This window comes from Nuphar pumila, chromosome 13, assembly GCF_984573655.1.
Source record: "Nuphar pumila chromosome 13, dmNupPumi1.hap1.1, whole genome shotgun sequence".
Lineage (NCBI taxonomy): Eukaryota > Viridiplantae > Streptophyta > Magnoliopsida > Nymphaeales > Nymphaeaceae > Nuphar > Nuphar pumila.
Genome location: NC_143261.1, coordinates 6072789 through 6089897, shown reverse-complemented (window position 1 = coordinate 6089897; position 17109 = coordinate 6072789). Strand labels below are relative to the sequence as shown.

Sequence of the window (17109 nt, the reverse complement as noted above, 5' to 3'; positions counted from 1 at the left end):
ATGTAGGAATATGCAAGAAGTACAGAAGAACAGTAGGCAGATGAAAGACCACCAGATAACTCCAAGAACAAATTAAGACAGTCTTAACAAACAATTACAAATTGTAACTAAAAGATGTTGCCAGTCCAAAACTACTTCATGAAAACCCCATTAACATGAAACTGACAACAACCATGACAACATAAAGAAAAACAAACACAAAACAAAAATCAATCCCGTGAATACAATGAAGTGTTCCACGTGAAAAAATATTCCATCATCAAAGATAAAAAATTTGAAATGTCGATTGAGAAAAACAAAATACAAGTTATGTTAAAGGATACCTGGACAGACTGCATCAAGTGCTAGGACCTGAGGAAATGCATTTGCCTTCTTCAATGAAAAAACTCGGTAAAGAAAACCAACCAGCCTTCCATATTCAAAGGATTCATCATAAAAAATTGCTCAACTCAAAAATGCTACTGACAGTGAACATTGAGTCTCATTGACAAGGGTCTGGTCCAAGAACCTCCCAACCCATTTGATGATTCTGACGCGAGCTTCCAGGTGCAGTATCAATAGATCGTTGTACCTCTAAATGGCACAACATTCTCCTGTATATCAGGTCTTAAATCATTATAGACAAGTTCTGCTTTGTTACCTGAATAAACTGGTGATGACTCAACATTTAAATCAGGAGACAATTCATATCCAGCAGCTGAGCCACTTGCAATCTGGTCAGCTGAGCCATGGTAGCCCGCATCACTTACTGGTCCCATGTCAGAGGGCTCAGCACCTTCCTTTTTCTGCCTTTTCCATTTCTTTGTGGAGGATGTTCCATCATCCTCAAAATCTTCATCATCTCTCTCTCGGTGCAAATAAACCCACAATTTTCTCTCAGCATCAAACTGTACACAAGGGTCGCGTTCATAGTGCAAGCGATCCAATGCACCGCTCACGACTTGGTTAACCTGAGCATCAGATACATCTTCTACAATATATTGTGAGTCTCTTAGAAGAGTACATACATCAGCTCTGGTGCCAATACTCCCAGGAAGCCTGGCAGCAGCATCTCTAACCAGACATAAAATTGTAACATGAGGCGGCCTATCAGGCTTAAGCATAAAATGATCACGGGCCTTAGAAGTAGGCTTGCCACCACACCTTCTAAGTGGAGCAACAACAGATTTACGTCCATCTGCAGCAGTGTATGCAAAGGCCCTGTCAGGAACTGTATATCTCAAGTATTCCTCCTTACGAAAATATGCTCTTGCTTCATCAGAACTTGGACTGATTGTGGTCAAACTCTTTTGCGCCCTTAGGTCCCTGAATCTTTCTTTCTCATCCAAATAGGGCAACAGATTGGCTGGTGGCGCAGGCAGACTGCCTATCTGCTGCAAAGTCTCTTGACCATTTTTCAACCAATTAGCATACGAATCCACCAACTTCACGAGCATCATATGAGGAATACCCCAAACATCAGGAGAAGTTTCCACCTCGCCGCTATCATGACCAGATGATTTAGGTGGACGAGGGCCAATCCAAAACCAACTCTTTGATGCTTTTTCATATAAGGCAAGTGGCTTCCATCCTTTTGCCCCTAAGGGTGCCGTCTTTGCTGAAAATATCTTTAGCACCCCTCTAACTAGATCTTGAAGTGGCTCCTGAGTTTTCAGTATGGAGGGATCACCAGGTCTCGACCTCACACGGTTTACAATCTCTTGAACAGACAGCAAAGGCAAATTCTTTTCTTTGGTATGTTCAGGAAAACTCATGCCTGGGGGAAATCCATCAGGCTTTTGCTTCTCTTCTTTTCCTTTATGTCTTCCATCATTACTATCCTTACAAGTGTCTTCAACATGATCACTGATCAATGTCGTACGAACAGCAGAAAGCAGATGTATAATGGAGAATGAGAAACCAGTAAGAACTGAAGGTTTGATCAGAGCAGATGATTTCTTTGGCCACTTTGTCTCCGACTCATCTTTTGCAGTCCCTCTTTCAGGCATGCTAGGAGGTACCACACCCAAAGAACCAGTTTCACCATCTGTGGTTCTTTTCCCTCGCTTCTTCGATTGGATGGCATCTTCAACATGGTGTAGCGAACTGCTCAGGACATGATCATCATTCATGATATCCGGCTGATCTTTGCTATTCAGATATTTTGTGTCAACCTTACCCTTTTTCTTCTTTACTGGCTTGTAGTCAAAATTTGGTATCTGCAACCTCTCATGGTTTAAAGAGCTGTGGGAACCATAATCAAAGTCCTGAATTTCTATCTTGTGACAGCTTTTCAGCAATATGGTTGACCGTGACTGTTTGTGCAAATCATCTTGCTCCATATCATCACTTTCATAACTATGCTGGTAACCAGTTCTAGCTGGACCACTCAAATACTTCAGATCATCTTTTGTTTTACGCTTTTTCTCTGCACTGTAAACTTTGTGCACATCAGACCACGGTTCAAGCCCATGTTGCATTCGACTGTTTCTTGTTGATACAAGAGTTTCTTTACTATCATTGGCTAATATACCAGTACCATTATCATCATCGAAGATCCCGCCTGAATGATCATGATAATAAGCTGTGTCACCCAAGCCATTCAAAAGTTTTTTATCAGTCTTTCCCTTCTGCTTACGCTTTGAAGAGTAGATGTTTAGTTTAGGCACATGTGACCTTTCCTCAGGATTCCCCTCCAATAGAGCCGAGTGAGCCACTCCACCATGAACCTGAAGGGGTTCCTTTCTAACCTTCCCCAGTAATTTATTAGTATTTGCAGGATCATCGCCTAATCTGGCTGGAACAGGCCGCACATCAGAAAAACGGCCACCATAGCCCAGCTTTTTGGAACCAATATTGGTCTCGACTTCATCATCAAAGTGCTTAGATGAACTCGAGTTTGCGTCATCATCACTCCCTGTCATGCCATTGAGATCATCAATGTATCGTTCTCCACTCTCTTCATGCTTCTTTTTGTTTATGTCCCAGAATGCTTTAGCTTTACGGTCAGAACTAACGTATGAAAGAGGACCTATGGAAGCAAGTACTTCAGAATCATTTAGCTGGGGAGGGAATCGACTGGAAGCTTTGCTTTTCAAGTTGAATCTGCTATTTGCTTTGCTTACTTTATCATTTCCCATCTTCCACTTCTTGGTTTTCTTGAGTCTTCGACCATTAAAATTCATAGAATCGTCCAATTCAAAGGTCTCTCCCTGGATCCTCTTGTGGTCATCTGTAGGAAGGTTCCGCTGGAAAGGCGGACTTCCCACAGCCCAGTCAACGCGGCTTCCTTTTACTGCATGATCACGATCACCATGCACTGTAACCTGTCTGGTATGTTGAACCCTATCCTTTACATAGATCATCTGATCTTCCAGCAAAGGTGTCTTTTGCTTTTGAGAATGCCTAGCCCTTTTACTTGAATCTCTCGAATACAGATTGTAACCCCTGTGAACGTGGGGCTGTGCCATCAAAGTTTCTACATCTTGCATGCCTTGAGCCTTCGAGTGCCTACCATGCTGCATGTTTTTGTTTTTCGATGATAGCTGCAGTCGAATGACACCTTTGGTGTCTCCTCTCAAGCTACCTTCATTTTTCCATTCATTTTCTGCAGGGCTGATTGGGCCAACTTCAGCATCATGCTTCTTGAAGAATTTCATTTTCTTTGCTGGTTTCAAAAACCTAATGCTGGACGTTGCACTGTCTTTCCCAGAATAGCGATAATTCTGTCCAGACATTTGACAATTCCATTCCTCTGGATCATCTACTCTAATTTGACTCCTGGTCCTCCTACCAGTCGTCACTTCATAACCAACAGGCTGATCAGTTTGAGGAGCCAAAAGTGAAACTTGTGGCCTGTATTTCATATCGATAGAATGAGTTTGGTTCATCAAAGAGGATGGGTATCCACCAAATTCAGGGGACTCATTATTTCCCAAACTTTTTTGTGCTACTTTGAGAATTCCTTTTGGGTTCTGCTTTCCATATTTACCTGATTCAATAAATTTGCCAGACCCTCCTTGTGACGAGAAATTAATGGATGGCTTTGCACCCAGCACAGCTTGATGGCCTGATCTTGCTGCAAACAAGTTCTTCTGAACATTTGACTGGCGTACATAGAGATGCTTAGCCTTGGGCCTTTTACTCCAGACGCTCGATGCCAGGCATTCGCTTGACTCTGACTCAGTTTCCGACTGTATGGTCAGCATCTCTTCATCCTTTTCCTGCATCAAGACCTTCTGGCTTCTCGTAATGTTCAAAAGCCGAAGCCGCTCTTCAATGCCGTACCCAGCACAGCTTCCCCAAGTTTCCTTTATCTGCAAAAGGTTACCAACCATCGAATTCTGATACCTGTGCAGAAAATGGTAATGCTTCCTCTTCTCCAAGAAATCCAAGCCCTGTCTGGAGAGGGCAACTCGTTGTTCACAGAGGCCCCCTTTCATTTGCTCAAAGAGATTAGTGAGGGGTCTGCCAAAATGGAAATTAGCCCCGGAAAACAATTCTTTCAAGGTCCTCGTAAATGTGTCTTGGTCCATATCAGGGAGGAATTCTGATAAGGCAAACCGTTCATCCTCCGTGAGGCAATTGTTCCACGTATCGACTGATAGCACATCGCTCAAATCCGGTAGCTCGTATAGCTCAAACGGAACCAGAAACTTCAGATCCCCTACTTGACAAAGCTCTCCCCCATCCTCCCCCAATTCAACGGGATCGAGGCAATCGGACCCCACACCAGAATCGACATCCTCCTCCTCATCTGATCTAGTGCGGGCGTCATCTCCATCACTGGCGACACAATCGCGAAACTCCTCACCCAACTTGGAACCCTTAGAAACCCTCTTGACGATCGCCATGGAAACCCCCGATTCCCCTTCCTCACATCAGGAGGAGAAGCAACAATCCCTAAACAACAAAACAAAAACAAAGAAGAAAAATCCCAACTTTCAACGATCCCATGACAGTCAAGTCCTAGAAAAACAAAAATCCAACCACCAAGAGCGAAAGAAAAAAGAAGAAGAAGAAGAAGGCCAAACGAAGCGCATAAAGGAAAAAAAATTTGCATTGAATCGATTGTGCAAGAGAAAGATGAAAGAGTTGAAGACAGGGTGTACCGATCGCCGATCTCTCGAAGCGTCCTCCTCGGCGACATCCGTCAGATAATAATCTAGGCCGTGGACGGATAATGAATCTGCCTTCGCCTTCGCACCATGAAGGAGAGGCTCTCTCTATCTCTCTGCAAGCCGCAGCGGCGCCAAAGAAGGAAAAGGGAAGAACGAAAACCCTAACCCTAGAGAAGAATAAATGAAATAGCAGAGGAAGAAGAAGATAAATAAAAAGGAGGTAAAAGAAAGAGACGAGGACCAATAAATAGCAGGGGAGCCACACAAGGTGGAAGACGACGGTGGCGACGACGATGGGGACGTGGACGAATCGTAGGCGTCAGATTCCACGATGAGGGTTGGGCGAAGGAAGGAGAGAAAGGGAGAGGCTTGTGCTTGTGCTTGTGCGTGTGCGTGTGCGTGCTCTCTTGCAGGGAGAAAACGAAGCGTGCGAATGCGATTCCCCTCTTGCTCACGGTGACGACGCGCTCACGGTGACGACGCGCTCGAACCCGAGACCGACGCAGGGCCACCGACTGAGCAGTGTGCGCCATAAACCGGGATGGGCTCGCCGGTTCCGGCCGCCGGTACGCGACCGCTAGCGGTTCGTCGTGGCGACGAGGATTGGTCCCATGGCCGTCGCGCTCATGTTACTGTCCGGATGAGCACCTCTTCCAAAGAGTTGACAACGTCCCCTGGGTACGAGTCAATCCGTGGTACTCCGGGTCCCGTATGATTAAAAGCTCGATCTGGGTCCGAACCTATTGAGATGTTTGAATCAAGAAACGAGACAGTCTGTGGGAACCGTTTCGTCCCAACCCATGGCAGCGCCACGATGGAATCGAAATACCTGACAAACGCGGGAGAGTAGACTGCTGCGTCCCTTTCGCCCCCCTCTTGCATCCCCATTTCTTCGGACTGAGAGTAGCATCCCACTCTATGGGTTCATTTCCCGTGTGTCCCTCGATTCAATCGGGTCTTATCAGGGATGTGAATGAATCAGATTTTATCCCATAACGGACCAGATTTGATTCCATTTAGTTGCATTTGGTAAGTCATAACATGTCTCATTGTAATAGGCTGCGGATATGGTTTTCATTTTTTTGCTACAAATACCGAATTTGATGGATATCTTTACATGTAAAAAAAAAAAAACAAATATTGTATCACTTTTCACCGTCCAAATCCAAATATGAATTCGGATATGTTTAGCTAATATTATAATATTGGTTACATCTCATCCAAATCTCAATTGTTTACATTGCTAAGTTTTAGGGTGTGTTTGCGTAAAACCTGAGAATTTTTTATATTTTTATAAGAAATATAAATGAATTTAGTGTTAAAATATTATTAAAACTAAAGATGAGATTAAATTGTAATTTGAATCTTAATTTGGATTGAGAATGAATTTGAAACTGGGAATTTATTTTGAATTGAGTTTAGATTTTTATCGAATTTAACTTGGATTTAAGTTAGATTTAATTTAAATTTAATTTGAGTTTTAATTTAGTTGAGATTTGAATTAAGTGTATATCTGAAATTAGAGTGTTATTTGAATTTTTAAATTGAGAATTTTAAATTTGGATTTTTTATTTAATTTAGATTTAATAAATGGATCTCCGGTATTATAATTAAATTTTGATTTTTATGAGAAAGAAATATAAAAATACAAATTGGTCATAGTTGAATGCTGAAAGATAATTTATGAAGAATTAAAGTTGATTTTAGTCTGATTTTAGTGAAATTTGCATTCAAAATCAAATTTATGAAAATTTGTAATTTTTATAAGATAGTTGTCAAATTTTATCAAAATAAAGTCAAAAGGGATTTCAGGTGAATTAAGGTTTAATTTGATATGTATGTAATATAATTATATTAAATTAGAATTGGGTTTGTGTGAAATTAAAATATTAAATCTAAAATCATGCAAAATATTAAATGTAGATTTTATGAAATAAAAAACTTGAATTAATTGTGTTTAATAGAATTATGGGAGTCCAATAGGGTGGGACATCCCCTATGTGGCACCTTCCTATATTAAAAAAATTAGAAAATTTAAGAAGAAAATCTACTTGAGCTTGAAGTAAATAAATATCATCAAGTTGCCCAATTAAAAACTTAGGCTATTAAGCAATAAAATGAAACTTGAAATTTTTGGCCTTGTTAAAATGAAAAGAGGACCTCTAGAGTGGGACGTCCCTCCCTTATGAGCCCTCCTGATGTGGCTGAAATTCTTACAAGGAAAATAAAAAAAATAAAGTAGTCTTATTATATAAATTTCAAAATTTTATTATCGTGCATTTTTACACTTAGTTAAATTTTGAGATTTCTAAAATTTGGCTATGTATTATAAAAATATAAGGAAATCCTCGATATTAAGATGCGATAATTGAATTTGGGCGTAGCCCAGGTCTCATCAATAAGACCTAAACGAGCCAATAAAAAGTTTTATTTTTTACCTTTAAATTCAAGCAAAATTTAGGTTATTTTTAGGCAAAATTCAAGTTATATATTGTTGGATGTGTCTTAAAATTTTGAGTATAGTGATATTTTACTTTTCTGAATTCGGGTTACAGTTGGCCCAAAAATCACATTTTTCAAAAAAAAATCATCTCAATGGGTCGAGTCTAGATTTGGATTAGACTTGATCTAATGTATTTGATCCAAATTAATATGGAACTTGACTCTATCAAAGACCAATATTAATTTGGATTTGATCCAGTCTGGGACCCATTTGGATTTTGGATCTAGATCCAGATCTAAAACTCTTGCCCAACAAAAATACAGCTTTAAATTCACTTCTTACATTTAAATTAAGGTTATTTATAGTTAGAAAGACTCCCATGGGGACAAGGTACCTTCTGAAAGTTTCTAGATATTTAATTATTAATAATTACTTAATTACTTAATTTTAATTAATTTTGAAATTTATTTTGTTATGTTGTTTAAGACTCCTTAGAAGAGTCCTTATATATGTGTATTGGGCTAAAGAAGGTTTGAGAAAGTTTAATTGAATTAGGAAAGAGAGAGAAAAAGAAGGAATAAGGAGGAAGAAGAAGAAGGCTTCTTCTCCAAACACCTATAATTTTTTTTTCTTGATCTACGATTAAGGTATGGGTGTTCTCTCTTGTCTCGAATGAGAAAAGGAGCCTAAAAGAGTTTTAGGCAATGTTTTTGTGGGGAACCATGGATTCTATATCGATTGTTCATCATTTAATTCATGAAAATTGATGTGGAATGACATAGATTATGTGATATTCATGTTCTTATAAATTTTTGCATGTTTTTGTTGTTATTCCTTAATATATATGTATACACATGTAGAAATATGTATATAGAATCCACATGATCTTATAAATACATATTGTTTTTTTTGAGTTTTTCTCGATCTACGATTAAGGTATGGGTGTTTTCTCTTGTCTCGAATGAGAAAAAAAGCCTAAATGAGTTTTAGGCAATGTTTTTGTGGGGAAACATGGATTCTATTTTGATTGTTCATCATTTAATCCATGGAAATCGATGTAGAATGATGTAGATTATGTGATATTCATGTTCTTATAAATTTATGTATGTTTTTTGTGGTATTCCTCGATATATATGTATATAAATACACATGTAGAAATACACACACATATATACATATATATATATGTGCATTCAATGGACACCTTAGACATGTCTGAGCAGATTTGACCCATGTTTTTAGCGGACTGATCTGGACATATCAGGCCATCGTGAAGATGGCAAATCTGGCTAGATCTAAGCCCATGTCCATGTTGTCTATTTTGTCCATTCTGAACGGATCTATCCCTTAGACAAGTGTGCATGTGCGGACAAAGGAACTGAACTAGATCTATGGAAATAAAAATATATGCACACTCAGTAAAATGAAAAAAAAATGGTTTTTGGTGATTTTTGGTCAGAGACATGACAGACAATTGTCCAGTCCCAGCTTAGACAGTTGGCTGGGACAGGACAGTCTGTTGTCCAGTCCCAGACAACTATCCAGAATCGTGTTGGACCGCTGTTCTAAGTGAGAAATATTAATACCATACGCTATATATATATATATATATAACGTGAGGGTTCCAGTAAGTTCAGTCAGCTGGATTGAACTGGGACAGCTCTGTCCCAGCCGACTTAATCGGCTGGACGGAGTCCTGCTAGAGAAAAAATGCTTGTGTTATGGAAACAAAACAAAAAAATTTGTTTGACTTTTTAGGCAACTCAGTTTGCTAGACTGAACTAAGATAGTTCAGTCCCAACCAACTGTGTTTGGTTGGGTTGGTTCCTGGTCGGCAGGACACAAACCCAAATAACCTGGTTCAGCTCGGCCATGTGCCTGAAAAAAAAATTATACTTGCTATGATGCTGGCAGGCCCAGCCGAACTCCGTCGGCTGAGCAGTTGCCAAGGTATGGCCGCTTCATTTTCATAGTTCTGTTGTACTTGCTCAAGATTTAGATAATCAACATATACCAATTCACATTTATGTTTGTTCTATGTCAATAATAGCATGCTTTAACAGTTTAAGTGGTCCGACTAAATGTAAATGTGATGCTAAGTAACTGTTTTGACTCAAGAGAGGAAGATATTTAAGCCATCAAATTGTGTTTCTTCTCAAATTCACATTGCTATATTTTGTTTCTAAATGTTGAGCACCACTATGATACATGGTTCCAGATGCTCACTAAGGTTGTTCTATGTTTATGAAGTGTATATTTCACTTATTTGTTCTTTTTTCAAAACTCATCACACATTTAATGGGAAGTGTGACATGATTTAATCATGATAAGTTGTTAATAATGAATTGCCACTTGCTTTAAGATTTGTGAGCACTTCAGAGGTGCAGGGCTTGCCAAGCCCAGCCGACCTGGGTTCAGCTGGGCAGATATGTTATACAAGAAATATATATACATATATAAACATAACAAAGGAGATTTCACTGATTTAAAACCCCAAAATTTTCACATATGATAATGTGATACTTAAGTTTATTCATGAAATATTTAGGTTTACCTACTATGTTCGGGCATACATGTATAATTAAAAAAAAATCATGTTCATACGTGTGTTTCAAACTTATGTGTCTACCTAAATAAATTTAGTGTCTTGTTAGACATTATGTGTTCGGATTTATATATCTGAAATGCCCAAAGATACGCACAAATTTACATATATAAATTGCTTAGGTTTATTTCCAGATTTGCTTATAATGAATGTTAGATTTCATACATGCAGAAATATGAACTTATACATGCTTTAGATGCAACTTTTTATAACTGTACTTATGCGGATTTTTCATAATCATTTTTGGATTGTTTTACATGCTTTTGTGGGATTATTTAAATATGTCTTAGTGCCGACCAATGTTGTCCCGCGTGCGGGCAACATAGATTGGACACGGTGGGTACATGCATTGTACCCCGAGCTTGCCAAAAAGGCTAGAAGAATTACTGTTGATGCATGATCATGATATTTTTAATGATATGTTATTTACATATGCATTTAGTGGACATATGCAAACCCAAAAAATAATGTTATTCTGCATATGCATATTTGCATGAGATGATTCATAAAAAGAAACATGCATTTTGCATGATCTTATGAACATATGCATATGAAAGTTGTTATTCATGCATATATTTGTTTAGTATGTGTGAATGTGCATTTAAAAGCATGTGAAAAGAATGCATAAGTGGTATATTCTTTATGATTTTTGCATATGAATGCATCAATGATCAAAATGGATCATCGTGGGTCGTGTGAGCCTTGCGCATGTGTTGCTCCATATTTAATTGTTTATGCATGGCAAAAATCAAACTTGATATTATTGTTCTAGTTGCATTGTTCTATGTTGCCATGGGTTGTGATCCCGTGAAGAGCTTTACATGTTGATTTGCGAATCTGTGTTATTAATTCTGCATGTTGAATTGCAAATTAAAGAAGTTAATAAGATAAAAAAAAGTAAAGAACAGTGTAATCTACACTTTCTCGATATCTCTTATATCTTATGAGAACCCTGAATATTAAATATTTGAGAAATCATGAGGATACTAAGACTCTGTGTGGGTTGTTGTGCCCTTGAACTCGATATGGAGGTTCACCTCCCAGATACGATTTTAGAGAGATTCTGCAACTTTGACTCGGGGTGGTGTATAGACACAACTGTTGTTTTGGGTTACCAAGAAAAATGACATTAGTAGATGTTGATTTCCATAATGTCTCGACATTAGATATTGATTCTTGATATCGATCGAGAGTTGAGTGTGAAACCTAGCAATAAAATAAAATTGACTACAACTAGAGACCCACTTGACCTCAGAAAATTTATCTGTTTTGTATATCTACAGGAAACAATAGTAAAAAGAGAAACTAAAGTTTGTGTGCATTTAATAGAGACATTCATATAAAAGAAAACTCTGATAAAAGATAATAATTTATTCATACATGTACACTGAAATTATGTATATTCTCGTTATGCATTAGATCATGCATATTTACTTATTTCCTTACTTGTGATGTATTGGTGATTGCATGATATTGCTCTCTATTGAATGATAAATGTCTTTATTGCTCAATTGATGTTCCTTATTGATAATAATGGTTCTATCTTGCTTAGCAATTGTTTCATATTGCTTGAATGATTATTTGAATTATGAATTTATCATAATTGCATCTCTCTAGAATATTTCGTGAATCTTATTTATATTCTTTTTACTTATTTGATTAATTAGAGGAACCTGTATGCATGATCTTTAGATTCTAACACCCTTACTTTTGTGTTTTTCACAGTTTCTGAGACTCAGTGAAGGGACTTACTTTTGCAATGAGCTATAAGGGTTGCACGACTACTTGACAGATTCTTTTGGGACAACGTGACTTCATACTTTTACTCTATTTATATGCATTTGCTTGTGTCTTTAAAGTATATGTATTCAATTAACAAAGTTGGTTTAGTTTGGAAGATGGGTATAAGATCCCTTGTGGTTGTGGATGTATTATAATTGTAAAAGCCTTGGACCTCTGAGAATGTTTTCGCAACTATTTAAAAAAATAAAATAAAATTTTGCCACTTTTTCAACGGGTATGAGTTGGGGTTGTTACAAAAATTTAACTATTTAAGATAAATTAAATTAGTTAAGTAAGTGAAATAAGATTCTAATCACCGAAAGTTTGCTAAGAAGATACAAAAATTAAGGTAGTGGAAGAGCTTTGGTGAAGAAGTTTGCAATCTGAAATTCTGACTGGACATATGGCAACGTAATGGTCCCCTTCAAATATTCTTCGTGAACATAGTGACAATCCATCTCAATGTGTTTTGTTCGTTCGTGAAATGTGTGATTGCTGACTATATATATGGCACTTTTATTATCATAGCATAGCTTTGAAGGTTCTGAGACATCAACACCCATATCGGAAAGTAGTGCTCTCATCCACACAACTTCAGTGGTTGTGGTAGTCATTGTTCTGTACTCAGCTTCCGTAGAGGATAAAGACACTTTCTGTTGTTTTTTGCATCGCCAAGAAATGAGAGAATCAACTAAAAACACACAAAAGCCAGTAGTTGAGTGACGGTTATTGGGATCTCTTCCCCAGTCAGAATCAGTGTAAGAAATAAGACTTAAAGATGAGGAAGAGGATAAGAATAGTCCTTTAGATATAGTTTTCTTGATATATCGAACTATTCTTAATATTGCACTCACGTGGACGGTTGTGGGCGCATATTGAAATTGACTTGCAGAATGTACATCATGCGCAATATCTGGCCTTGTAATGGACAGGTACATCAACGATCCAATAAGTTGTCGATAATGGGTTGGATCATCTAATAATACTTTTAGCCAATTATTTTTTATCTTATTAGCTAATGAGGTCAATAGATACCAAAATTTTAAATGGCCTTAGGTAGTAAAAAACTACAATTTTCTTTTAAAATTTATTTAGAAAGTTAAAATCTATAAAGGAGGTCACACGCCCCCTCCCCCCTTCCTATTTAGCTTGGACTCTCTCTTCTCTCCTTATTCTCTCAACTTTCTCCTTTCATCTCTCTCTTCGCCTACACGCGTTGTTAAAGGGCTGAGTTTTGAAGTGGAGAGGTAGTTGGGCAAGGAGGATCGGTGCGAAGGAGATGATGTTTGGGTCTACGTATGTAGCTCGATGTTTGCAATTTTGGTTTCACTTTCAGCTTTACAAGGTAGGAGTTCTAAACCGATACTTGTAAGCTAGGGTCCATATGTATGAACATACTTCGAGGTTAAAAGATTGATATTGGAACCTTATATCAGTCCTAATTTCGTTGAGACTGATATAAGTATCAATTTCGCAAACACCTAAAATCAATTTTTGAGAAAAACTTCGATTTCAATAAAGAGACAGATTTTTCTCAAAAACAATTATGGAAAAATTTGCACTCTACACATAACAGTCATCAGCCCCATTAGGTGAACCATAACAGTCCTCAGGACTGATCGGGTCTTGAATATATATATATATAGCTCACGTGTGAATGTCCAAAATATGAGTGTTTTTCTAAACATGCCAGCGAGATTGATGCAAGGGATTTATTCACTCGTGAAATCAGTTTTGGACATTGCTTGGGAATGGTCCAGATCATAGTGACAAACGTTTTTATCGGCAATTTCTCGTTTTTCAAAAACTTGCAAGAAATTGAAAGAATTTCGTAAATCTTGCATTTTTTGGCAAAATCTCATAAATAAAAAAATTAATTAAAAATTCAAAAAATAATTTTTGTAAGAAAATATTAATAAAAATTATTTAAAAATAAAAATACAGATTTTTTGTGACAAATAGCCATTTAAAACGTAAATATCATGTTTAAATCTCGTATTTATATTTTTTTATAAATCTCACGATATTTTGAAATTCTCGGGAGAAATTGCTGTTTTAAACTTTCAGGCAATTTCTCATGATATTATCACGAGACTTTCATAAATCCCGTGATATTTGTCACTATGGTCCAGATCAGTCCCTGACTGGGATGGGACTAATCGATTTCAAAAAAAAAAAATTTGTTTTGTAAATAGCTGGCTCGATTACTTTGACTACGATAGTGTTGACTTACCTTCCAGCTATCTCACTCGATCGATCCCCCTCTTACATACACCACCGTAAATCAGAAGAAAATGGCCAAAAACACACTAGTCCATAATCAAATTTCCAATTTAAAATGTAATGGAAGCAATGCCTTATTGCATTAAAACCCACCTCTGAATATTTAAAAATAGATTTTTTTTCACATCCAGTCCGTACTTAGAGGTGATTTGGGATATCCTTTGGATCTGGCCCACATTGGACCCAGATCTGGACCGTGGGAAGATGTACAATTTTTATTTATTTTTATTGATCCCTTATTGCTCGTTAATCTACAAGGGCAGGTTCCAAAGCATATTAAGTATATCTACATAACTAAATAAGACTGATTGGGCTCAAATAAATTAAGACCATAGATGGCACTCATGGTAACTTCGATGTTGGTTTTTGAGTTACTTGTTTCATTCAACCTAGTTGTCATTGAGTGTCAAGTTCATATGGTCACACGAGATAACTGGTTACATTTCTGTTGTTGTTCCCATTGCTTTTGAATCTCATTGTTTCCTCCATATGACTGTCAAACACAATTACCGCTAGACTGCTATCTTTTTTAGGTACCTTCTGTTGTATATACCTAGAGCACAAAAGGGTACATGTAGGTGGATACGATCCGGAGAACTGATCCACCACTTGTGGATCAGTTCTGGATCGTTGTTGGGAAATGTGAAAACCAGTCCCTGGTAGGACAGGGATTGTTCAGTTTTCGCATATGGGCTTTTAAATTCTCTATGGCGTCAACCATCAGTTTGATTACATCATGTTCTGTTCGAGCTGGGCAATGAAATGTTTGATAAAACTATAGCACAAACTCTCGTTCTTTTACCATCGATCATAGACGAACAAGAAGAAGAGGAAGGGAACAAAGGAGGACAAATAGGGAAGGAAAGTCGTTCTTTGGGGGATGTGTATATATGAAGTAACTCAGATGGATGTAGCCACCTACCTATGAACTACGAGAAGATTGAATTGGCATAATGAACTTTTTGCTTACCACAGAAGATAAAAAAAAATGCAGACGGGCTGGGGTTTATTGACCCCCAGCCGGCCGTCCTAAGCCGCTGCTGCAACACCATTTTGCTGTGTTGATCAGTGGGCAACAGCTGTTGCACCTGTATGGATGCGCCAGGCTAGGGTCAGCCTGACCCTAGCTCGCTTACTATGCACCCAGGTGACCAGTCGGGTGTGCCATCCTGCTGGTGCACCTTGGTTAGACTTAGTTGCAATCCCAATAACAAGAAAAAATATATATTTATTTATCATTTTTTATAATATCATATGTCAATTGCAAGAAAAAAAACTGTGTATATGAGCATTTAATTGTCTTGGTTACCTATGTAAAAGAGAACTGACCACTACCTGGTAAAATGTTCATAACTTTCTTGTTATGAGAAGTTTTTATGAACAGCCCTGAGTCCTGTTATCAGAATGTGTACAAAACCGTGATAATTGGAACAACAAAGCATATACGATTTTAAATTGATCGTGTCTCTTTCATTCGGAGTTCTTATGAATGGTTTAAGGCATTGAAAATCTAACAATTTTTTTTTTATATTTTATGAAAATTTGAGCTATATTCTCAGATTATACATAAAGTTGTGTAAGTAAGAACAATAGAGAGATATGGGCCTAAGGAGGTCTCAAAGCAGCTATGAGTTAAGCGAATGAATGTATTACAGGAGCTTATGTTTTAAATGTTAAATGAACTTGTAGATGAAACCTATGTCATGTACTAGGCATAGGCATGATACCCTTCAAAAAAATACTAGGGACTCTTAGTATGCATCTTCACATCTTCGTACAAGCCAATGCCATATTATTACACAACTCAACTCTATATCAAACACGAGTAGCTCCTTCTCAAATGAATACCTAAAACTGCATAAATCCATATCCAATCCTCACAAATGAAGAGACAAAACTACAAAAAATTACATCAAAATGGGGCAAGGGAAAAATTACATCACTTATTGAGAGAATTGATAACATTCGGCGATTGGTCTACTCACAATGGATGGATATGAGCATAGCATTCAACGAAAAAAAAACAAGAATCATGCTCTGGTGATGAAACTCTGGCATGCAAACTAAAGATCACCATCAAAATGACAGAATCCAAATTCATCATTACAACTGAAGAAAAGAGAGCAAAATCAAAAGAGACATAGAGCAAGCGAGAGCAAAATCAAAAGAGACATAGAGCAAGCCAGAAAGGGTCAGAAGTAAATACGACCAGTTCGGGGGGCATAACAGATTTTCATTGTCATCCTTCTGCAATGGGCGAGGGCAGATCAGGTGATCTCCGGTGATAGGGTGAGAGATAGAGCAAGCCTACAACAGTAGAGAGAGAGGATCGCAGGTCTCCATCAAGCTGAGAGACGGGTAGATCTCCGGTGAGAGAGGAGAGGCCTTGCATCTCAACACACACACACAGAGAGAGAGAGAGAGAGAGAGAGAGAGAGAGATTGTGTTGGTTCTGGTGGGTACGAATGTACGATGAGGCAGAACCACCCCCCCCCCCCAAAAAAAAAAACAAAAAAATAAATAAAAATAAGGCCAACTTTGATTTTGGACAGTCGTCCGATCTGAGTTGATCAGACGACTATTTTGGGTTCTGAACAGCAAACATATTTCCCAGTTAACATATTAATTCGAGCTACTCATGCAATCTAATCAAAAACACTCTTTTTTCCTTTTTTTTTTTTATATCTATAAACATCATAAACGTGGTTAACATAGTTTCCATAGTAGAAAAGGTCTTTAATCATGTTTCGGCAACATATTATAACTTTGTTTCCCAAAGACTATAAAAGTCAGCAGCCTATAATGTACCAAATTTTCATAGTTCAAAAAATTATATTTTTAGATAACAAAAAAAATGATCCAAAGTGTGATCCTTAGCAAACAAACATGCTAAGCAT

At 37.7% G+C, this 17109-nt stretch overlaps 1 protein-coding gene across 2 annotated transcripts in view; it reads right to left on the bottom strand.

Annotated features, from left to right (window-relative positions):
- Positions 1-6001, bottom strand: part of LOC149817614 (uncharacterized) — a 40202-nt gene extending 34201 nt beyond the window's left edge. The window contains exons 1-2 of one of the 2 annotated variants that reach the window (XM_089985856.1): positions 5091-6001; positions 324-4881 (exon numbers count right to left, since the gene is read on the bottom strand). In XM_089985856.1, the coding sequence (XP_089841982.1) occupies positions 555-4832 (4278 nt within the window). In that variant the 5' untranslated portion in view covers positions 4833-4881; positions 5091-6001 and the 3' untranslated portion in view covers positions 324-554. Of the gene's footprint in view, positions 1-323 lie in introns of both variants that reach the window. The other variant, XM_089985857.1, reaches the window with a different exon arrangement.
- Positions 6002-17109: the final 11108 nt, after the last annotated feature.